This window comes from Globicephala melas, chromosome 18 (assembly GCF_963455315.2).
Source record: "Globicephala melas chromosome 18, mGloMel1.2, whole genome shotgun sequence".
Taxonomy (NCBI): Eukaryota; Metazoa; Chordata; class Mammalia; order Artiodactyla; family Delphinidae; genus Globicephala; species Globicephala melas.
Window position 1 is genome coordinate 13,787,027 of NC_083331.1, and position 24,496 is coordinate 13,811,522.

General features: G+C 42.7%; 1 protein-coding gene across 1 annotated transcript; it reads right to left on the reverse strand.

Moving 5' to 3' along the window:
• Positions 1–382: 382 nt before the first annotated feature.
• STOML3 (stomatin like 3) lies at positions 383–24,158 on the reverse strand. The gene is made up of 9 exons (XM_030882454.2): positions 24,081–24,158; positions 19,358–19,588; positions 15,901–15,991; positions 9,117–9,798; positions 8,963–9,035; positions 6,236–6,318; positions 4,366–4,569; positions 2,541–2,675; positions 383–577 (listed from the first exon to the last, which is right to left on the reverse strand). Exons 4-9 carry the CDS (start codon positions 9,252–9,254, stop codon positions 383–385), a joined length of 828 nt encoding a protein of 275 aa, XP_030738314.2. The 5' UTR covers positions 9,255–9,798; positions 15,901–15,991; positions 19,358–19,588; positions 24,081–24,158.
• Positions 24,159–24,496: the final 338 nt, after the last annotated feature.

The window sequence follows — 24,496 nt, forward strand, 5'->3', positions numbered from 1 at the left end:
CCAATGCGGCCAAAAATAAATAAATTAAATAAATAAATAACTTTTTTAAAAAGTAATTTCCCCCAGCTACTACAAGAAAGTTCCTGCTCTAAGTCAGGGACACCTACTCACTGATTCTCATAAGAATAATGCAAAGTACTTTTATGTTCTTAAAAATAAAAGTAGTATATGGTCCTTCTTTTTTCTTTTTCTTTTTCTTTTTTTATAGCCTCTATAGCATCTCCCTGCTAATGCTGTTCCAGCTGTAGAGTTACTGGGCCTAAATAGTGTTGAAATTCTCAACACTTCTAAATGCTGGTCTCCATAGGAACAGATATGCCTCCCTAAGCAATGGCTGGCCGCAGCAGGAGGGTCTCAGGTTCTGTTAGGGACCTTCTTGTGGTTATTGTAGCTGATGCCACCAATGCCCTCTAGTACATTCATGGGCAGAGGAAACAATGGTGGAATTCTTGTCTGTGGTGACAGTGGTTAAGGTCTGCAGGTAACGCAGCTGGAGGGCGATGGGGGACTCAGCCAGCACCATGGAGGCTGACTTCAGGGCTTTAGAAGCATTCATTTCTCCTTCTGCTGCAAGGACCTAAATCGACAGAAATAAAAGCCTTTAGACAGCTTACAGCTGTCACTAGTGCTTTCTTTTCCTGGGTCTGCACTGATACTTCTCTCCCAGCCCCTACTTGGCCACCCATGTTTCATCTGCTTACTTCTTTGGCAAGGATTAGAGTTTCACATCCTAATGTGATGAGAGAAATTGGAGAAGGTTGCAGGAAGCAGGGAGATAGCTTACAAATTATGAGTCCTTAGATTTCATTCTCGAACAAAATAAAAGCGCTGCCTTTAACCCGAACAAATACAGGTCCATCTACCCTGGTGATGCTCTTGAGTCACCATGGAGCCTCACCACTGGCTGCTTTCGTTTTCAGAGAAGTCTGAAATTCAAGGCCTCCAACTGGCTTCTTTTCTGTCCTTTTTACTTATCATAGATTTTTATTTTAGATTTCATTCGGTTGCCAATTTTGTCTCATCCTTACAATGTAAGGATTGTTTCAAGCTCTCCCCGCTCTTGATGCAAGCAGCAGCAAGTGCCGGGCTGCAAACCCTCACTGGGACTCTCCTAAGTGCCCTGTTCCTCCTCTGGTCCTCAGACTGCCCAGGAATGACTGGAGCTCAGCTACCCCTCTGTGCGCACTCACTGCCCACGTGCAAAAGCGACTCCCGGGCTTCCCTGGTGGCGCAGTGGCTGAGAATCTGCCTGCTAATGCAGGGGACACGGGTTCGAGCCCTGGTCTGGGAGGATCCCGCATGCCGCGGAGCAGCTGGGCCCGTGAGCCACAACTACTGAGCCTGCGCGTCTGGAGCCTGTGCTCCGCAACAAGAGAGGCCGCGACAGTGAGCGGCCCCCGCTCGCTGCAACTAGAGAAAGCCCTCGCACAGAAACGAAGACCTAACACAGGCATAAATAAATTAATTAATTAATGTAGGGGCTTCCCTGGTGGCGCAGTGGTTGAGAATCTGCCTGCTAATGCAGGGACCACGAGTTCGAGTCCCGGTCTGGGAGGATCCCACATGCCGCGGAGCGACTGGGCCCGTGAGCCGTGGCCGCTGAGCCGGCGCGTCTGGAGCCTGTGCTTCGCAACAAGAGAGGCCGCGATAGTGAGAGGCCCGCGCACCGCGATGAAGAGTGGCCCCCTCTTGCCACAGCTGGAGAAAGTCCTCGCACAGAAACGAAGACCCAACACAGCAAAAATAAATTAATTAATAAACTCCTACCCCCAACATCTTCTTTAAAAAATAATAATAATTAATTAATTAATGTAAAAGAAAAAAAAAGCGACTCTCAAGTCAACTGCTTAGAAGCTGCTGGAGCTTAGCAGAGAAACCAGAGATAAAGTAGAGGGAAACCTCCCTCGAGTCCCAAGTATGATTCCAAAGTACTGGAGGCTTCTAATCTAATTGGCTTCTGATACTTCAGGAAACCCGTCCACACAGATATGAGGGCTATGGATCCAACAGACTCACGGACACGCCAGACCAAGCTGCACTCACATTTTGTACTTCTAACCTGCATTGTAGTCACCCCCTCCTCTTAGTTCAGTTCACTTAACACACCAGAAGGAAGATGCTCCAAAGACAGGCACCAAGTTGCCACCTCAGAATCATCAGCTTTATAAACGTGCAGGTTCCTGGGCCCACCAGAGACTCTACTTCACTGAGTGTGAGGTGAGGCCTGGGAACCGGTGTTTGCTTTGCTCATTTCTCTCTAGGAGGCTCTGCTGTGTGGCCAGAGTGGGGACCCCCCTGGCTCAGTCACTGAGTATGCTGCCGAGCACCCTTGACCCAAGACCTAACACCAAGCTTCCTCAAGGTGCATTAAGCTGCCTATGAGCTTTCAACTCAAGGGGAAATTCTCAGTAAAAACTGTGAGAAACAAACCCTCTTCTTATTGAAACCGTTGAGGGGACCTGAGCTTCCTTTCAAGCTCCATCCTTGTTGGCTCCAAGGCTGGGAAGCTCGCCCTCCAGTGCAGATGGAGTCGCCCTTACCCTGGCCCTGGCCTCCCGGGTGGCCTCGGCCTCAGCAGCCATGGACCTCTGCAACTGCCCGGGAATCCGGCCGTCTTTGATTTCCACTTGGGCCACCTGGATCCCCCGCAGCTTGGTGGCGTCATCAAGTAAAGTCTGTTTCCAAGTCAAAAGAAAGGTCGTTGATCAGAAGACAGGTGTGTAATCGAAGTTCCTGCTATATGTTATATACGCAAGAAAAGTCCTCTTCTTTCCCTCCTTCTGTATTTACAGCATTTGGAGTGAGACAGTTTGGAAAGGGGATAGGAGTTCTTACCGCCCACTTCCTGGCATTGAAGTGAATCCTGGGAAGGATTCAGAAACAAAACTTGATAGGTCTTTTAATAGGTGGTCTCTCAGCAGGTCCGCCCCAAACCATTCCTAATGAAGTATATACTATCCATCTAGATGTGAGCAAATAGCCCACATTTTCTTGTCACTGACACCAAACTGGCAGCAACGGACTTTGTCCTGCTTCTGCCATTTGCAGCTGTGAATCATTGGGCCCATGACTTAACCTTTCTGATTCTCAGTTTTCATACTATAAAAGGTTTTCTTTCAGGATTGTCATGAGTTTTGGAGATAACACATGTTAAACTATGTATCGGTGCCCAGCAATAACTCAGTACATATTATCACTGGGTACTTTGTGAGATATTATTTGTCTTGCTCTGTTTAACCCCTGACCTGTGGCTCAGTTTTAAACAGGTAGCAAGGCTATATATATATATATATTTAAGGCATATATTTTTTAGAGCAGAAGAAGCCTAAAATCAAAGACATCCTCATCTTTTGTTAAAGCTTAAGACCACTGAAGATATCTTGCTGGTTATCCTGGAGGGGAAGGGATGAGAAAGAATGCCTTGAGAAATAATGAGACCAGATGGGTAGTCCCCTCAAAGGGGAAAGGGCAGAGATCTATGTGATACCAAAGAGCAAGTGAGCCCTAGCTTTTCCGTGATCCCTGCAGAGAGCTGGGAGATGGGGAGACCTCACAAGCAGCCAGTGACCTGACTGTGATGGGGAAACAGCTGAGTCGTTGAACTCGTGTGGCTCTTAAAATGACATGGAGAGTTATCATGCAGAACTGATATTACCTTATAAAACCTCGGGGACTTTGCACTACCTTAGGGGCTGGAGGAGATGCCAAGAAGGGCCAAAGTTGAATTTCCCTCTTAACGTACAGAAGGCAGGCTCAGAATCAAAATGTTAATTGATTCAAGAAAACACAGAAATGTGATCGTCTATAATCTAGGGTGTACGGGAGGTGAGATGGATACCTGTTACATCCTTATCAATATTATAATTATGACTGCTATTCATATCATTATTGATATTAGTACATGAAGTCGGATTTCCCAGGGACAGCAGTCCTGTGCTGTCTCAACCAAACCTCCTTCTAACGTTCACATTCCACTGAACTGCCTGAGAAAGGGCAGCCCTTCCTCTGGAGTAATCTAAACTAAAAATAACTCTGATCTCTAAGCTCTTCAAAAAAGGCTAAAGTGTACAATGGTGATTCATAATTTTGAATTCCACACACACTCCAACAGCTCCCCGCTCCCACTCAGATTTTTAAATCTGGACCTCATGATTATAAAAAAAAAAAAAAAGTGAAATCCCAAACTGAAGCCCATCTGTTTAGAGCAGTTGTGTGTGTGTGTGTGTGTGTGTGTGTGTGTGTGTGTGTGCGCGCGCGCGTGCGCGCACATGGGGAGGGGTGCTTTGAACTGCTGATACTTGATCATCACTGTTAATTAAAATGAGTGAATTAAAGATGTAGGCTATTGGTCCTTGACGTCTTTACCTGGATGCTATGGGCCATCTCTTCTCGGCCAGCTAAGATCTGGGACAAGGTCTGTGTCCCTAAGACATTTCTCAGAGTGGTCTGAGCCAGCAGAAATGTGGCCTGCTGGACATCGCTGACATTAGCCACTGCCGAGACGGCACTGTAGATTCTGTAATAGACCACTCCATCCACTTGAGTGGTCACAGAGTCTCTGGTGAGGATCTGTAGAGCAGGAGCACAGAAAATCACATGCTTATGACTTTCACAATGATTGATCCACAGAGGGTCAGCCAGTCCCAGAGCCCTCTCCGCAGGAGGAGAGCTTTAGTGACAACTCATGCCAGCATCACCAAAAATCTGTCCTGGCTTGAATGTACTATCATCCTTGTTGATAGCAAAATTCCTACACAGATGTGATCTGTACCTATCCCTGTAACTTCATCTTAGAGAAGTCAGAAGTGAAATAGGTATTTCCACTTTAAAATGTGATAGTAGAACCTGCTGGAATTCTACCATCTAAGTAGTGGTAGAACACCTGTCTCCCTGATACCTGAAATCTTTTTGGTTCTCAGTTTCATCAGGCTTGATGAATAGCAGTGCTTTTTAGAAAACAGATGGCACCAGAGACCATGTTCTGTATTCAAATAAAGAAAAATCCATTTATAGAGGCTCTGCATTAATTGTTCTGAATTAACATGACAAGGTACTTTGGAGCAAATGAGCTTTCTGTGGGTACCACGAAAGCAGGACCTAGAACTCCCTTCTCCCATCTAGAACTGTTTACTATGGAGCCAGAAAAGGCCCATGAGAGCCCCTAAACATCCTAAGCTCTCTTATGATTAGGGCTGAATTCCAAAGTAAGGACTCTGCAGTTCCCACCAATGGCATGAAGACATCATTGTTGAGTCTCGATTGAGTTTTCTGGACCAGAGAGAGGAAGATTAACATTTCCTCGTAAGTGTTGATTTTCTCACTTCTCATCCCCTTTGCCCTCCCACACATTTTCTTTTCTCTTCCTGGATCATTTTGTTTATCACAAACTGGCATGATTATTAGCAATTCTGTTTCTCTTCCTTATCACCCACTTACTGGGTCTGGTCATTTAGTTGCTGTACTTTAAGAATTGAAAAGAACTATTTGAAATCCAGTTACAGGTGAGCCCTGTACAGTGTCTGCTCCTTTCCCATGCACACCCCACTTTGTTGCATCCAAACACTCAAAAAATTTAGTACAGTACACACGGTTATATTTAAAATGGATAACCAACAAGGACCTACTGTATAGCACAGGGAACTCTGCTCAGTATTCTGTAACAACCTAAATGCAAAAAGAATTCGAAAAAGAATAGATATATGGATACGTATAACTGAATCACTTTGCTATACACCTGAAAGTAACACAACATTGTTAATCAACTATGCTCCAATATAAAATAAAAAGTTAAAAACATTGAATGCCGAGGTGAGTTATATTGCTATTACTAAAACATTTCCGGAGACGGTGATGGAAAGGATAACGTCCTGAGCAGCCACCAAATAGTTTCAGCCCCCAGTACAACGACTTATCAGACTCCTCCAGGGGTCGGCTTGTCATTCTCCACCCCACTTTCTCTGCCATCTGTATCCCTTCTCTCTCTTCTCTCAGACTTTCTCCCACCCAGTCATTGCAGGTCTTCTAGCAATTCAGCCCTTGCTCTTGGCTTCATTCTCATTTGGCGAGACAAAGCCCAGTCGTCTCAGGAGCCACCTAGGACTCCCCAAGCAGATCTCTAAGGATTCAGTTCATCCTCCCCTTTAGAGTTTGAAAACATATGATACAGTCTCAATTGTCCCTGTAACAGGGAAGATATTGGTTTTATTTCTAGAAACATAGCTTTAATCAGCATTACCTCCCGTGGAGGGATGTTGCACGTAACGGTCCGGAGATCAACTTTGACAAACACGTCTATGCAAGGCAGGACCAGGATCAAACCTATGCAAAAGAAAATATGGTTTAGAATTTCACCCAACTGAAAATAACTGCAACAAATTGTCTGCTAGCTATACAGTACATTATTTGCATGGGACTATAAATGCTTCTCAGATGATCTTCCATACGTACACCTATACCTTTGGGGAAATTATTTCCTGCTATGAGTCAATGACTAAAGAAAAGTGATTCCCTAGAAATTAAAATCTTTTGGTAAAAAGCTGAAGATCCTTGACAATTAATTTCTAGATTTTCTTTTGTAAAACATTCTACTTACTTCTATCCAAGTGTTGAGTGTGACATTTATTTAAAAGGATATTTTGGAAATTGGTTTCTTTATGTTAAAGGTATCTGTATAAAAGATTCAATTAATAGACTTTAGACCTTGAATATCAGTGACTGTCAACATTCTCATTTATCTTCATTAGTACTGAAGGAATGTTAAAATTGAAATCTTCCCAGGATTTCAGTGTCCCCAAAACCAATGTATTACAAAATTTGTAGTTTCTCTGTAGCTGTGTTCTAGTTTATATACAATGACAATCCTCGGTTGTAAATACTTTTACTTATCTCTTGTGAAGATTTGGATTGAGGTAGGGATAGGGCTAAGGAAACTCATTTGAGGATTCTATGACTCCTTAACACTGCCCTGGGGAAGGTTCTCTACAGCAAGCGCTATAAAGATTAGAACCACAAGGAATGTCAGCAAGATGGGGACACCAATCCATTTTCATTTACCAGAAAGATTCTGTGCTATTGTTTTTGTTTTCAAAGAAGAAACAACTTTCTACACTGAGTATCATGAAAAGGACAGGTAGCATCAACAGAAAACACTGCTAAGGTGCTTTCTTTCTTTGGGTGTCTAAACCTTTCTGGGGTAAGGATTACTTCCGAATTTACTTTTTTTTTTCCGGTGCTAAGTAACCAGTTAAGATCATGGCCCTTAGAACTAGAGAGAGTTAAGTTCCAGCCCTACCACTTACCAGCTGTGACCTGGGAACATTTATCTAATTTTTCTGAGCTTCAGTCACCTAATATCTATAAGATGGCAGTGAAAATTAAGCAGGTGTCAGCATGATAATGAAATAAAATACTAAACATAGTGCCAGGCATGTATTCAGTGCTGAAAAGTAGCAGCTCCTGTTATGAACACTTTTATTATCAAAGCATAATTTACTCTTTACAGAAGTGGAGATGTTTTCCTTTAGCAATTTGGCCTGTTTTCCTCCGGCTCTTATGACATTTTGAGGTAACTTCTCTTAGCCCCAGAGACATGTATGACGAGATTAGTTATCCTGGGAGATTTAGTGGTGAACACTTCCGGGAAAATTCATTTAAAAGAGACTTTTCTCTAGAGTCCTGCAAGTTATAGCTATTTGACCTCTCTCAAATTCAATTTTATTCTAATTTATAATCTTGGCTTCACCACGTGAAACATGACCAGGACGGGGTTAACTTTGCTCTGGTATTTCTCACTTGGATAATTCTAACACCTCTATTTGGACAAACTCATAAAAATATCCATAATAAGCAATTTTTGCCCTCTTTCTTTTAGGTTCCTTATTAGACAAGTAGAATTGTATCAATACTACTTGAAATGGCCAAGTCTCCGTAACAAGCTTCCCCTTTGGAAGTTTCTCATATGTTTAAAAATGTAACAGATACCTGAATGCCTACCATAGTACATGGCCAAGTCCAAAGCGCACAGAGTGAATAAGGAAGTTCCTGCCCCCCCAGAGATCCTACAGTGCAGTTGAAGGGAGAATGATTTTACTTAAATACATCACATTAGGGGGAAGAAAGCAAATGTTATTAGAGAAGTATAGCAAATAACCATTCTCTTCCATGTGCCTTCCAAGATGCTGTTTGGAGAGCCTCCCCTGTCAAGAATATTAGAATCTATCATATGAAATTGCCATTTTGGTGGATCGAAACCAAACATTAGCAATTTCATAGGGTTCAACACAATATACACAAGAGAAGTTATGAGTATTAAATCAGTGTCTTACTCCTGAGGACTTTTAGTATCGATACTCCTGGCTCCCACAAAAGAAAATCCCATCCTTTTATGATATGAACAGTTTGGGACATATTTTATTCTGAGGCTGTAGAGAAAGGATGGAAATAAAGACCACATTTGATGAACGGAATTGTCAAATGGCTTCCAGCTCTATGTTGCTCTTAATCCACTTGTCAAGAGAGGACATTACCTTTGACTTTTCCATTGGCTCTTTCAAAGAGTGAGAATCAAACACCACCTCCCGGAATACTCCCCCTGAGTAGCGTAATTGTCTCCCTTGGCCATTTACTCCCTCCCTTCATTCTTCTTTCATTCTCTTAGTGGCCCTGGTAATAAGGGACACCCAGCCAATGTAACCGGAGCCACTCTTTGTTCACATTTGCTGAAACTCTCAGAGGGAGTGTTAGAACACTGATCCAGATTCCAAAGCTCTCCAGCTAATGGTCTAGTGATCACTTCTGTTAACTCAAGTAAGAGGACAAGATCCTTCAATTGTACAGAAAGGCAAGGGCTCCAGCTTCCGGTTAATTTTTTTTTCAATAAATGTTTCCAGAGAACATTTTTGGTGGCACTAGTAGCAGTAACAGGTGCCCGTGATCCTTATCACGAGCAGCTACAGTGTCATACCTGGCCCTTTGGCTTTGTCAGCTTGGATGCGTCCCGGTCGGAATACAACAGCGCGTTCGTACTCCTTAATAATCTAAGAGATTAAGGGAGAGTATTTAGTCTTAATGATTCATCAGCTCACGGAGAGAGCCCAGTTTATTTCCCAGGGTATTACCTTCAAGCACATCCATATGGAGATAGGGAAGGTAATGACCATCGACAGGAAAGAAAACAAAAACAGGATCCAGCCACATACACCAAGCCCTTTACTCTTGATGCCTAGGAGATGAGGAGGCAGTTCTGTAGCTGACATGGTTCTTAGGAAAGCGATTCAGCTGCGTGGGTGAGGAAACCGTCCAGAGGGCTGGCCAAGCCAGAATGGGGCTGAGGAAGTGACCTGAATCCACACACACGCACGATTGCAGGAAACACCACACACACGCATGCACGCAAACACACACACACACACATGGAAAATGTTCCTTCAGGTTTTTAGATGAAAAGTGACCTGTCCCTTCCAAGAAAAGTCTCATAGCAATCAATAACAGTAATCACCGTTACATTTACTTAGGGCTGCCATGGTCTATTATTCTCAAAATGCATAAAACTACCCGCCTCAGGATCATCCGGGTGTCATTTTAAAAGACAGATTTCTGGGCCCCCAGAATTCTCCAGGGGATGTCTAGGCAACCTCTGGGGCAGATAGGTAGGTACTCTTATCCCCAAACAAGTCAACAGAGCACAAGGAAAAACATCTTCCAGAGTGCTTACGTTTGAGGTTCTATGAGAGGCTTTAACTTACCAGTGTGGTGGCCTCAGGAAAGCCACTCGACCTTTCTGAGCCTCCATTTCTTCATCTGTAGGATGGGGATAGACATTACCTACCTTGAAGGATGTGATGAGGATTAAATGAGATTATTTATATAGGCACCTAGCCCAGACATTAATGCCTACCTTAGTAGATGTATATTACTACACTTATTCCCATCTTACAGATTGATAAATACTTCAGAAGTCTTTATATTCACTATTTCACCTTGTTTTAAATCCTTGCTACTTCTTGGTTCTCTTCTCCTTGACAACGAGCCCCACCCTCAACCCTCCACTTCCTCCAATTGATTTCACATTCTCCACACAAGCACTAGAACTAATCATATTTGCTAGATAACTCTACTCAGATAATCCACAAACACCTTATGTTATTAGGCCTCGATCTCAGTTAATGTCTTAACCATCCGTACTTAACCATCCGCATTATTGTCCAGGTTAGAGACACAGGGTCATCACTGCCTCTTCCCTATCCAACTACAGAAGTCACTGAGCCTCATTGGTACCACCTCAAATTCAGCCTCACGTATCCATTTTACTACAACGGGTTCATTGGCGAACATAAATTTACGAATATTTACAAAGGTTCTAGGGTTTTGCTCTTACAGATAATGCTGTGATGAGTCCTTTTTTTTTTTTTTTTTTGCGGTACGCGGGCCTCTCACTGTTGTGGCCTCTCCCCATTGCAGAGCACAGGCTCCGGACGCGCAGGCTCAGCGGCCATGGCTCAAGGGCCCAGCCGCTCCGCGGCATGTGGGATCTTCCCGGACCGGGGCACGAACCCGTGTCCCCTGCATCGGCAGGCGGACTCTCAACCACTGCGCCACCAGGGAAGCCCAAGTTTCTACTTTTTTAAACTGAATATGTTTGGGAGATGTTTCCATGTCATTACATCTGGACCCACCTCATTCTTCTTCATTGTTGCCTCCTATTCTAAATTTGTGACTCAGTTATTTAGCCATTCTCCTATTGACGGATATTATGGTTACTTGCAATTTTGCCTTTACAAACAAGGCTGCAATAACTGTGCTTGTACACGCCTCTCCCAGACGATTTGCATCTTGAGGAAAGCATTGAGAAGGCAGCACAGCCCTTGCGCCCTCTGGTGTGTTCCCTCCCTGCTGACACTGCCGTATTTGGTGTTGGGGGCTGTGACATTAGCAGTGCTGCACACACAGGCAGCTGGGACTCCAACAAGGACATCAGCTATGCTTTATGCCCTGAGCAAGCCCTAGCCATGTCCAGACTAGCTACAGCCTTAACACCAAGCTGCAAAAGCAAGTGCTTGTCACAGAGAAAACTGCCCTGGCCTCCGGGAGCTCCTCTGCAGTCCCACCCAGCCCTATAGCATCATTACCTGAGGCTCTGTTAAGTACTAAATGTGCAGAGAGAGACCAGGGATGAAGACACGATTAATCTTCCAAGATTTACACCTGAGCGTTAGAATTACCCAGGTCTCTGCTGCTGGGAGGATTGGTGGAGCCTGGGGGTGTCATTAGCTGCCAGTGAAAGTGGGACTGTCGGCTTCCCCCGCAGGGCTGGGCAGCTCTGCCTTGTGAGCAGTAGCTAGGCGGGCACAAAGCGCTGCTTTTGCAGCTTCCTGCAGAGCAGATCTTTCAGCCAGCCTTGCCCCTCCCCACCTCTCCCGCAGTTAAAACTGTGGATGCTGTGCTGAGAACTGGATTTGAGGATTCTAATTCCAGTTCAAAGGAAGTACTGGGACTGTATGACAAAGGCTCTTCAGAAATCTCCCTCAGAGAGGCCACACACCCTCTCTGTTAGCCATGAAGCCCTGAGCTCATCTGATCATCTCTTGCTTTATCCAAATCCATGGATGGGTGTTTTCTATGGGTAATTGTCACCATACCATAAAGCCATCATCATATTACTTCCTGGTAGAGAACTGGACTTTGTCACCCCCGGAAAATTGCCCTCCGGTTTCTCATTCATCAATTTAACAAATATTTTACCAGTTATATGCCAGGCACACTGTGCTAGAGCTGCAGATACAAAAGAGAATAAGATGGGGAACTTTCCAACAGGAGTTGGAACAGGGCTTCCCTGGTGGTGCAGTGGCTGAGAGTCTGCCTGCTAACACAGAGGACACGGGCTCGAGCCCTGGTCTGGGAGGATCCCACATGCCACGGAGCAACTAGGCCCGTAAGCCACAACTACTGAGCCTGCGTGTCTGGAGCTTGTGCTCCGCAACAAGAGAGGCCGCGACGGTGAGAGGCCCGCGCACCGCGATGAAGAGTGGCCCCCGCTCGCTGCAACTAGAGAAAGCCCTCGCACAGAAACGAAGACCCAACAAACAAACAAACAAATAAATAAATAAATAAATAAGAGTTGGAACATCTTTCCCTCAATCTGCAAAATGAAAGGTGAGCCATAATGCACAGAACCTGAGGCCCAGCGCTGCTGACACTGGGGAGGACTCCGGGACTTCAGTTGGAAGGACTTTAAAGATAACTGAGGCCAACCCTGCATTTTGCAGCCAGAAAACCTCCTGGTTAGTGTTGTCACCATCATGTCAATCTCTCTTTAGGTAAAGTGGTACCCACAAGTTCCACAATCTTAGGCAGTGAGGCAAAACTAAGCTTCATTTGTCGAGGCACGCCTCTGGGGCTTTGTTCCTGGAGCTTAGATGCAGCCCGCAGCACCAGAGGGGACTTAAATACCCTCTAGGACTAGGGATAAACACTCAAGGCAAGATTTGTAACTCATGTGAGGCTAGGAAATAAGGAAGAATATTCTAGATCACTAACTGCACTTAGATAGCTTTAGAAGTGGAAATGAATTTCAGGAAATAAAACAGACTAGGTGACTTGGTGGCTTATTTCCCAACTTTGGCTTGATCAACAGTATTTAAATATTAGATCAATTCTATATGCAATCCATGCCCACAGATCTGTGTTACTGTAAATAGCCATTTCCTCTCGAAGCAGAAATAGCCATTTAGGTAACAGGACAGCGTTTAAAATACCCAAACCGAACGATGTACATTACACATCAGGGAAATGAAAATGAAAACCACAATGAGATAAAAATACACAGCTTCCAGAATGGCAAATGCTAAAGACTGACGATGCCACATTTTAGCAAGGGTGTGGAGCAATGGGAATTCTCATGTTCGCGAATTAATACAATTATCTTGAAAAAACTATTTGGAAGTATCTGTTAAAGCCAAACACACACTTTATGACTCAGTATTCAACTTCTAAGTAATATCTCAGAGAAGTGAGTGCTGATTACAGTGAAAAACATACTCAGGAATGTTTATTGCAATTTTATTCGTAATATCCAAGAAATGAAGAACCACCCAAACCCACCAACAGTAGAATGAATAAATAAAGTCGTGGTATGTTCACATAAAAGATTACTCAGGAAGAAAAAAGACAAGGTTACTGCTATACAGTATTCAAAATATGGATGAATCTCATAGACAAAATATTGGGCAAAATAAGCCAGACACAATAGACACACTTTGTGATTCCACGTATAAGAAAGAGTACATACTGTACGACCTCGTATTGTATCATTTCGTCCAGGAAGAGGCAAAATTAATCTATTATGTTTAAAGTCAGAGTAGTACTGTCTCTAGGTAGTGAGTGGAGTTTTGTCAGTTGGGTATTATCTGGGAAGAGATAAGGAAGCTTTTTAGGGGGATGGAAATGTTCCATGTCTTGATCTGGGTGGTGATTGCATAGACTTCCACATATTGAGCCTGTGGAAATAAACAAAGACCAGCCAGCTAGAAAAGCAAAGGGTATTTATTCAGGCTCTCACAAAAGAGTCAGCCTCTATCACTTGTGTTTTGGCAGAGACTCAAAGGCAGGCAGAGGAGTGGGAAAGCTTTATGGTGGAAAAAGGGGGTGTGCCCTGATTGGAGGCTGTTGGCCTAGGGAAGCTGTAGATGGACAAAATAGAAGCAGAGCATCCTACGTGATTGGTGTAGGGGTACCTGCTTGGTTTTCTTTTGCTGGACCTAAATTGGAATCGGGGACAAAAAGCAGGGGAGCTGTCAGTTATTAATCAAGTCCTGGCCATTTGGGGCTGAATGTTACAGAAGTAATTATGTAGCTTCCGATAACAATGTGGTTTCCTGAGAATCTGACATCAAGCAGGCTGGCTTCCTGGGCTGATTATTTTAGATAAAAGGTTGGTTTTCTGGGCTGGTTGCTGCAGGTTGGTGGTCAGAATTCTATTTTTAGATATGGTCCAGCCTTTGTCTGTTGTGTATTCAGTCTGTCAGGCCAAGCACTTAAGACTTGCGCACTTTATTGTATGTATCTCATACCTCAATAAATGATTCACACAGAGACCAGAGGATTCCTACGGGCAGGCTAGCATTGAAGATGGGAAACTCACTGCTTGTTCTGAATTCTCAGAAAGAAGAGGACAGAGAGGCGGGAAGAGCTTTAGCACAGCCAGCCTAGGGACAGACAGGCGACAATGCCTCACAGGGATGGAAAGTGCAGGTCCTTGGTCGGGGGACCCTGCGTTCAAATTGAGACGCCGCCATTTGAAAGCTAGATGACATCTCATGAGTCACTCAACCTGCTGAGGTCTTACTTTCCTTCTGTTAACCCAACAATAACTAGTTGTGAGAGTTAAATAAATTACATGTAAAGGAATTATTAGCCATATCAGGAGGCCTTCTAGTCGGCCAGGCCACTGACTAGGATTTTCCTAGAGGTCTTAACATTTCCTTCGGCTTGCCTCGCCATTAAAGAGATTTCCGTTTCCCTTGAGCATTTCCTTTAGAACGCTTAACTCTGTAAATCCTTTCTCTGCCCCTTTGAGATGTAAGTCTTTTTAAAAGCCTCTTGCCAGTTTTACAATCTGGGACTATCTTTCTCAAGGACCTGGGAGCCATTCTCTTGAAATGTAATCATCAGGTAGATAGCATCCCTAGCTCCCAGTCTCTGTGGGCCAGTAGGAGCCTAACTTCAGTGGGTACCATGCTCCCAGTTGTAAAAACACACCCTGTCATAAAGATGTGAGAATTTTATTAGCAAACCAAACCCAGACAGCCTATAAGCACCGCGCAAAGCCCTTCATGCTTTCTCACTAGCGCACTCCAGTCTTTAAAAATCCCACATCCTGGGGAATCCCTGGCGGTCCAGTGGTTAGGACTCAGTGATTTCTCCGCTGGGGCCCGGGTTCAATCCCAGGTCGAGGAACTAAGATCCCGAAAGCTTTGTGACGTGGCCAGAAACAACAACAATAACAAAAACCCCCAAAACTCCACACCCCTTTGTTTCAGTGGTGTTGGTTCAGATTGAGGTTTGGCTTCTCTCCTATGGCAGTAAGCTTGTCCAAGGTTTTGCTTTCTTGCCTGTTTAATTTTGTCTGGTTCAATTTTGCTTTGACAACTGAATATTTTTTAAATTTTCCTTTATTGATTTATTTTTCCAGATGGAATTCTGAATATCACTTGTGGATGTTCTGTTCCATCCAGATGATGACTCCTCTCTATGCGCAAGAACTGCATTTGCAAGGAGAACACGCAATAAAACCCTAACCCCTGCAGGTTTCTACCTCCTAAAGCGATCTGGTCACTGACTGTATAAGTTCTTTCAGATAACTTTTAGAACCTTAAAAAAGATAAAGGGAGAGAGGGAGAGAGAGAGACACAAGATTTTTGGTGCAGAACTACCAAATCAGAGCTAGATGATGATTTTATCATCCTTGTACTCCTAGGACTACAAAATTCCATAATCCCAAGAGTCTTCTAAACTGTCAGATTTACATCTCAACTACAGAAGGATGATCTGAGCTTGGTAGTTACATGAACTTCAGACACGGTTATACCAAGTTTCTTTTTTACCATTTGGTCTTTTTAAGAAAGAGTTAAAATATATTTTGAAATGGAATGTTCAAAAAGGTGTAAAAATAATGTTTTTCATACCTTATATACCCCCTTTCAGCTAAAGAATTTAAGCATTGCCAACACAATTAAAGCCCCCTCGTGCGCCCCGCTTCGTGACCTCCCCCTCCGCCAGAGGCAGCTTGCCCGGCAGCTTCCTCATGGTAAATCCAGTGGGGCTCCATCCCACCAGTCAAATGCAGCAGCAACTCCCAAACCTGCCGTTCAAAGACCAGGCTTGACACAGGGGTTCTCAGCTTACCCGTAGTTGAGCTTTTCAGGTGGCAGTGCTGTGCTCTCTCACTTCTGGGTCTAGGTGACTAGGGCACATGCCAACAGCACATAAACATCCCCTGCGGTAGAGAAAGCACCAAAGTCCTCACATACTTTTTGCCTCGCATGGGCCTTTGTGTCCCCCAGACCCCCATTCACATCCCACATTCTCCTTTCTCGCACCTTCTTTTCTAGGAAGATTTTCCAATCTTACCTTCACCTTTGGGAGCTCCTCTACTGAGTTTCTAAAATACCCTCTATCATCACTTTTCATAGTACACTGTAATTTTTAGTTAACTTTCCTGTAGATTTTTAGTGCTTTGGGAGCAGGCGTTTTATTTTTACATCTCTGTCTCCTGATACACAGTAGATTCTGGATTCATTCATTGAATGAATGAAGCGGGCGGCACCCTCGATGCTTTGAACTATCAAGAATGATGCCCAGCAACAAGATAGACTTATTGATCTGTTTGAAGCTTCTTGTTTGGAAATAACGATCCATCAGAGGAGATTCTGTTTGCTTTCAAGAGAGTCAGTTAACCTGAGAACCACACGTACATCTTCGCATTTTCTCCTTCATACGTACTATCTTACACCCTCAGCCCCGCACACCGGTATAAGAAGAAAATAAAGAGAAAATGTTTTCCTTGCGTCATTCTCCTCTCTCGCCAGCCCCCCTTCCTGTCTGAAATAACTACCAACAGCAACAAGTGCAAATACTTTGTCCTGAAGATTTATGCCCATTCTCACGATAGTGTTATTTATAAGAGTGGTAAATCAAAAACACCCTGAAAGTACAATGGAGGGATAATTAAGCAAATCATGATACAGCTACACAATATCATATTATAAAATCTTTTAAGGTACAAAAAACATGAGAAAATTGCTACGGTATATTGTTAGAAGAAAGAAGTAGTAGGATGCAAAATTATACAGATGGTATGATCTCTCTTGGCAAAAACAATATGCTTAGAAAAAATATTGGATAAAAATTAACCAAAATATTAACAGGGATTAATTCTGAGTGATGGAAGTATGACTGGTTTATACTTCTCAGAGTTTTCTTATTTTTTGCTACCTTTATACTTTTAAAAAGCAATTTTAAAATGAAAACTAATCATGTCAAGTAAAAAAAAAAGTACTCTGTGTTTTCAGAGCAGAAAAGACCAGGTGCTTCTCAGGGGAAAAATGAAAGGTGTGTGCAATAAGAACAGGCACCTTCCCTGGACCTGGGGAGATCGATAGTATTACAAATTCTTCCCTCTTTTCTGTTCACTTCCGATCCTGTGGAGATACAGTCAGTAAAATAGTCTCAGCAACTTCCCGGCTCTTTCTCCAGCGAATCAAGGATTTTAAGCACCGAACATAAAATCTAAAGTGAAACCCAATGGGTAAACACTATCTTGTCATCACCTGTAAATTATCTGTCCTCCTGCCTTTTTCTCTGAAATATGCACACAGCTTGCGTCAAGAACTTTTTTTAGGAAAAATGCAGAATTGCTGAAAAGAAATACCGTGCGACTCAAAGTGTGGTCTCAGTCTGGCAACCTCATGAGCTTAGGAATTTACTTGGAGGCAAACTCTCAAGTCTATCCCAGACCTAAGGAGGAGAACTTCTGAAGGTGAGGACTGCTCTCAGCTTTAAAAAACTCTCCAGGAAAATTCCTTTGCACATTGACATTGAGAAGATTTCTAAGACTGAGATGATCAAGATTCCAATTAACTTCACTTTAACTCTTAAAGAAAAAAAAGAAAGAAAAAAAGAAAGGGGTAGGACTTTATGGCCGAGGCTAATGAGTAGTGGTGTACTAGTAACAGTGAGGACGCTGGGGGAAAAGCCCTAACTTATAGCATTCTGTACATTCTGATCTACCCTTGTGACGTCACCAAACTTGGAGTCAGGAAGGGATGCACCCTAATGGCTTTCGAAAGCTAGGACAAACCTGGGGGTGATAACTAAGACTCATTTATTCATTTAATTCTCGCAACATTGTGAGTGGAAATTTCTGTACAGCTTGAAGAACCAAATGATGTTGTCTTGTTAATGTGTCCAAGAAGGAGGAGGGCAAGGGCAAACTTATCCCACAAATCTCAGAGAAGGACTGATATTGCATCTCACAAACTGCCTAAACCATATGAAACAGAAGTTGTAACATAATAAGCCCCATTTCGGTTTGATCTGTGATAGGGCGGGTTTGTCATTATAGTCAAAAACCAGCACCAAGTAAACCCATGAGCACTTTAAAATATTTCGCTGCTGATACAGCTTCAATCGTGCCATTTATCCAGTTGATGTCTCAACCTGTTAAACGGAAACTAAAATGTCTCATGAAACTTCTTGTTTAAAAAGATAATCAAGGGTACCCTCGAAGAGACCCCCCCACTTGCACCTTCCAAATGATGTTCACTGCCTCCAGTATATCCACGTTGCTAGGTCAACTTCACGAGAAAAGTTTCTTTTTCAATCCAGGTATATACCTCTAAATGTATACTTTCTTTTACAAGCTAATAATGACAAATGCGTTCTCTATTTCTAACCTGCACTGTGACTTCTTTAGCAACATAAAGTATAGAGCACGGGTTAGGACACACACACCCCACCACGACCACCACCATCATCATCACTTTCTGGACCTTCAACAAGTTTTTAAACTCTCCAAGACTCAATTTTCTCCACCATAAAATAAGGTTATAAAAAAATCTACCTCAGAATTATTGTAGCATTTAAAAATATAACGTGAGGGCTTCCCTGGTGGCGCAGTGGTTGAGAGTCCGCCTGGCGATGCAGGGGACACGTGTTCGTGCCCCGGTCCGGGAAGATTCCACATGCCGCAGAGCGGCTGGGCCCATGAGCCATGGCCACTGAGCCTGCGCGTCCAGAGCCTGTGCTCCGCAACGGGAGAGGCCACAGCAGTGAGAGGCCCGTGTACCGCAAAAAAAAAAAAAAAAAAAAATATATATATATATATATATATAAAATATGAGAAAAATGCTTTACAATACAGAAGAGCCGTTAACATTCACGGAGGCAGTTGGTAATTACAGGCTAAGTTTTATCTTCCTCCACTTCTCTCCATGTATCAAACATGGTGTACCTCAAACCAACTTTTCTATTTAATCAAAGCATCATCACATGATATTTGAAACTGGGTAAATTTTAGCTTGTTCAATATGTCTTTGCTAGTTAATGCAAAAAATATGAATACAAAGATAAACACAAATTCTATCTAACACTTAAGAAAAAGGGCATGTCATAGACTGCTCTTCAAGAAGCAAATAAAAGCATGATAAGCAATGAATCCAAAATCCTGGGCTCTAAATGAAATTGAAGCCAATCTCAATAATGTATTAACCCACCTCGTGCTCGCTCGCTCTCTATAACGATACAACTCTCACTTTGCTTAATATACATAAAACAAACTTAAGGCAGGAAAAAAGGAACTTACCCACTAAATTCTCTTTATCCTGTTTCTCTGGGGAGGATGCCCCAGGATCCATCTCATTCTTGAGAAGCTTTTATACTTGGCAAATATTCATAGGTTTGGAGCCAGACCTGGGCTCCAGGCAGCACCCAGGTGTGCTTCAGAGAAGGCAGAGCAGAGAGACGGAATGAGAGTGAGAGAAGTTCCTCCTCTTCCGTGAGCACCCTGAGGAGTAAGTACCCTGGTGAAGGAAGCCTGTTAACATAAACAAAATGACCTCTTTCATGAGTTCAGGCTGCCATTGTTCATAGAGAGAACTCAAAACTACGTATATGAACTTCTGACTGTGTTGCTTCTTGTAAAACATTATTATGTAGTTTTCTATATAATTTATATTTTATAAAACACTTCTATGCAATGTGTGCAACTTGTTTATCATTATGAACTGTCCGATACACATGGCACGTATCTCCATCCTCATGTTTCAGATGAGAAAATTTCATCCAATGCATTTTACACACTGCAGTGAGTGATTTTTTTGTGTGTGCGTGAGTGATCTTTTGAAACTCAAATCTGATCATATCTCCATCCTGCTTAAAATAATCCAACGACTGCCAATTATTAACATGTAAAGATGAGAATCCTAAGTATCCTAAAGAACCTGCTAGTCTGTCTCTCCTTCCCTTTCCAGCCTCACTCACATGATACTCCCCTCATGCACTTAGCAAGAGCCCCATTGGCCTTCTGTCAATCCCACTAACCTATATGTGTCTTCTGTGCCACAGGGCCTTTGCACGTTACCATATGCATAATTCTTTGGTTCATGTTTGTTTCTTCCTCTAGACCAGGAGTTGGGTAACTATAGCCTGCTGGGCAAATTTGCTCTACCACCAATTTTTGTAAATAAAACGTTATTGGAACACGGCCACGTCTGTTTGTTTCTATATTGTCTTTGGTCACTTTTGCACTAAACCTACCTATTGAGTAGTTGCTATAGAGACTGTACAGCCTGCAAAGCCTAACATATTTACTATCTTTCCCTTTACAGAAAATGTTTGCTAACTCCTACACTACATTATAACTTCCATGAGGGGAGTGGCTGGCTGGGTCTGTTATTTAACACAGCACCTGCAGCATTTAGAACAATGCAGGCACATAACTGTCATCCAACAGTCACTTGCTGAATGCATGAATAAGTAATTTATCAAAGATAACAGCTCACAAATGGCAAAGTTCTTTCTCGAATCCAGATCCCTGGGCTCCTGTCCCAGGAATCTTTACTTCATCATATTACTCAGAAACAAGGGCAATATTGCACTCACTCCAATACCGAAAGCACCAATCTTCTAAATTTCTAATGTTCATCTTTCTCATATCAATATTCCAAATAATATTTTGTTTGTGGAAACAAAACAACACAAAACAACCTCTGATATTTCCCAGCTTATCTTTTCTAGTCTTTTCTTTTCTCCCAACCATGTAGTTATTTTCTTCTTAGCAACTTCATCTGAAAAAACCTCCCAGATTGTGGGTTACTTTTGCCAACTACTTGATTCATAACTGCCTTCTCCACAAACTCAAATTACGGTAATAACCAGGCAGGGCTGTCATGCACAGTTGGTAATTATAAGCATTAGTATGGAATATCAGAACTTGGGGAAAGGAGGCTGGGGACCAGAAACAGATCAAAACAGACACACATGCATGCACAGAGTCAGAGACTTTCAGCTTTCGAATACTTTCCTCTGCTTTCTCCTCATACGTCCTCGGTTATGGCTTGATGTGGAAATGATACTACAGGCATAGTGGTTAAGAAGTAGACTCTGGGCTCACGCTGCCTGGATTTAAAGAAATCCTGGCTCTACCATGAACTAGCTGTGTGACACTGGGTAACTTAACCCCTTCATGTTTCATTTTTTTCTTTTCATCTGTAAAATGGGCATGCTGGTGGTCTTTACCAGAGTTGTCTGTGTGACAAATATGTGAAACAGTGCATGTAAAATACTCAGAATAGGGACTTCCCTGGCGGTCCAGTGGTTAAGACTCCACAGTTCTACTGCAGTGGGCACGGATTCAATCCCTGGTTGGGGAGCTAAGATCCCACATGCCACCCGGCACCGCCAAAAAAAAAAATACTCAGAATAATGACTGGCATTAATACATCATAACTATTATCCCATGAATGGGAGCTGAGCTGTATTTCTCAGGACTCAGCTGTCTTCTTTCTAAAAATGGGAATGCTGGGTTAATTTTCACAATATCGTCTTTTCCCCTTGTTTCAGCTGAGTAGAAGATTGCTTAGTGATTGGATGTGTTCAAACATTCATCACGTCCCTTCTCTCCCTTGTCTAACGCTTCTCCAGTTTGCTGCAAATTTGAAAACTCGAGGTCCGTTCCTGGTTCTGTGCTGTCAATCCATAGACTCCACTGCTTCCTCCTGGCCTCTGCTTGATCACCATGTCACCTTCACTTTGGGACTAACCTCTAATGGAAAGAGCAACATGAAAACTTCCTGTTTCCATCATTTCTTGAGAATAGATCATAGACAGTCTTTCCCTGGAACTGGAAGCTGCTTTCCCTCCGAATCAGATGACCCTCCAAAGTCATGAAAACAACGTTTTGGAAGTGCCGGTTTAGTTAATTTCTAAATCCATTTCCCCTTAATATTGGCTAGATACCACTTACACCAGCACCACCAGTCACTGAGGTGCAAGGTTCAAAACAACAGTAACAATAAGTGTTCCCTGGTGGTGGCTGGAAAGTCTCCAGAGCACTTACAACAAACACATCCCCTTGGAAGATGACTAAACAACTGTTTTTCTTCTTCCTGCAAAATGTTCCAAATATCTCAGCCTAGAAAGCAAGAATGATTTCAACAACTAAGGAACATCTAGGACAAGCTGAGTCCCTAGCCAGGAGCCTCAGGAAATGAATGAAACATAAACCCATTTGCAATGTTTCCTCTTCCTTTGCTAATGATATTAAACCATACATGGGCCAGTTAATGGAATTTTCTCCCCTTTGTCAAGGGGGAGTGGGAGGTAGGGATAAATCAGATTGAGAATTGCCAGAATGCACTTCTGATGAAGATTTTTCTGTGTGTTTCTAAACCTTCATTCTTTCAGTTCCTCAACTAGGCAAAGTCCTGAAATGAGAACAGCTATTTTTTTTAATTTAAGTTTTTTTAATTTTTAAAGGTTACTTTCCATTTACAGTTATTTCAAAATATTGGCAATATTCCCAGAGTAGGACAGCTATGTTTTTAAAAGCCTTAATTCTGTTCCTACTCTTGACAGGCAGGATGCCATCCCCAAAGATGTACATTTTATTTTCCCTGAACGTTCATCTTCGAGCACAAAGGGATCTTGAAACCATCCACTCTAGCCACAGGCCTCTCTCCTTTCTGAAGCTTCTGGTTTCAGGAACACTCTTCCGCCAGATGCACCCACCACCATCTCTTAAGATGCACACATCTGTTCCAGGACTTTTGATGGTCCCTTAGGAAAATGTTCCTTGTTCTTTAAATGATGAAGTTCTCTGATTTCATTAACTTTTCATCAATATACATCATCCATCCTGTCTTATTCATTCTCATTCATCCAATACTTTTTTTTTTTTTTGCGGTATGCGGGCCTCTCACTGTTGTGGCCTCTCCCGTTGCGGAGCACAGGCTCCGGACGCGCAGGCTCCGCGGCATGTGGGATCCTCCCGGACCAGGGCACGAACCTGTATCCCCTGCGTCGGTAGGCGGACTCTCAACCACTGCGCCAAAAGGGAAGCCCAACACTGATGACTTTTAACTCTTACCATAAACTTTATTGGGCATAAATTAAATTTTAAATTGAAATTGAAAACTTATCATAATGCCCCTCCTGAGTACTAAGACCTTGGGGAGATGTTAATTTTGATCATTCTCCCCAACTTACCTGCTGATATTGGCCAATACTTCATCTTTTAGCTGAACCACATTAGACATTGTTTACTACTATTGTGTCACCTTTAAAAACAACAAAGGCTCATTAAATCTGATGTGGTGTAAAGTCTTTTCTAAAATTCGGTGACAGTAACTATATTTTATAAATGCACAGACTAGACCCATCTAGCAAATCAAGTGGTGAAGCTTAAAATTAAGGTTAATCAATTACATGAACTGACTGTGTTTCCAAATTCTATGAAGACTACAGGCCTTTATGGAAATAGGCCAGAGAGGTCCACTTCTATTGCCTTTTCATAATGGCAGTCCTCCCTGTCTGCATATTGGAATCTCTGCAGTAACAATACAGTTTACTATCTCTAATCCAACCTGCATGCTGCAGCCTGATGTTTGCAAAGTGCTTTCTAATAAATTTCCAAGCTGTTGACCATAGAGCAAACGCCCTGCCCCTCAGCATGGCTTTCAAGGTCATTGACCATGAGGTCCCTCCCTTGCTTTTTAGATTCATTCAAACTACAAACCTCATTCAACTCTATCCAGTTGTATGATTATCTTACTTCAATAGTCTGTCACACTTTGTGCCTTTATAAAGTACGTTCATTCTTATTCACCCTTTAAGACTTGAATGTCACTGAGAAATCTTTCTAGATTCCCTCAGGCAGTAAGGTCATCTCCCTCCTATGTATGTTCACAGCACTTGGTAGTACAAGTGGCCTGGTATTGGTGGTAAATGCTTGGTTCAAATTTACCCTTTACTCACTGTGACTTACATCTTGGCTTCTTTATCTGGTTGGTTAGGTTGCTGGTCCTTACCTCATAGGGTGTGAGACACATAAAACCAGGCCCCAGTAATGACTGCAAGTGCTCCAAAAATGCTCTCTTCATTTTTCAGTGCTGAATATGTAGAAGATGCCAGGAATACATCTACAAGACGAGCAGGATGTCATTCCTTTGCTATGATGAGAAGGGGCTTATAGAACAGTAGAAATAAACCTTGTAGTAGCAGCACCATAGAAAGATTACTCATTCAGTAACTTTTTTCTAAATGAACGGTCAACATATATAAGCAATGTATGTACAATATACAATATAATCTTTAAAATGTTTTATGAATGTAGACTAAAAAAGAACAAATGACAACTTCTAAGAAGTGGCATAAAATTAACTATGAGGTTATATTCTGTGTTCAAAGATAATTAAAGGCATAAATAGTCTGTGTCAAGTGTTGG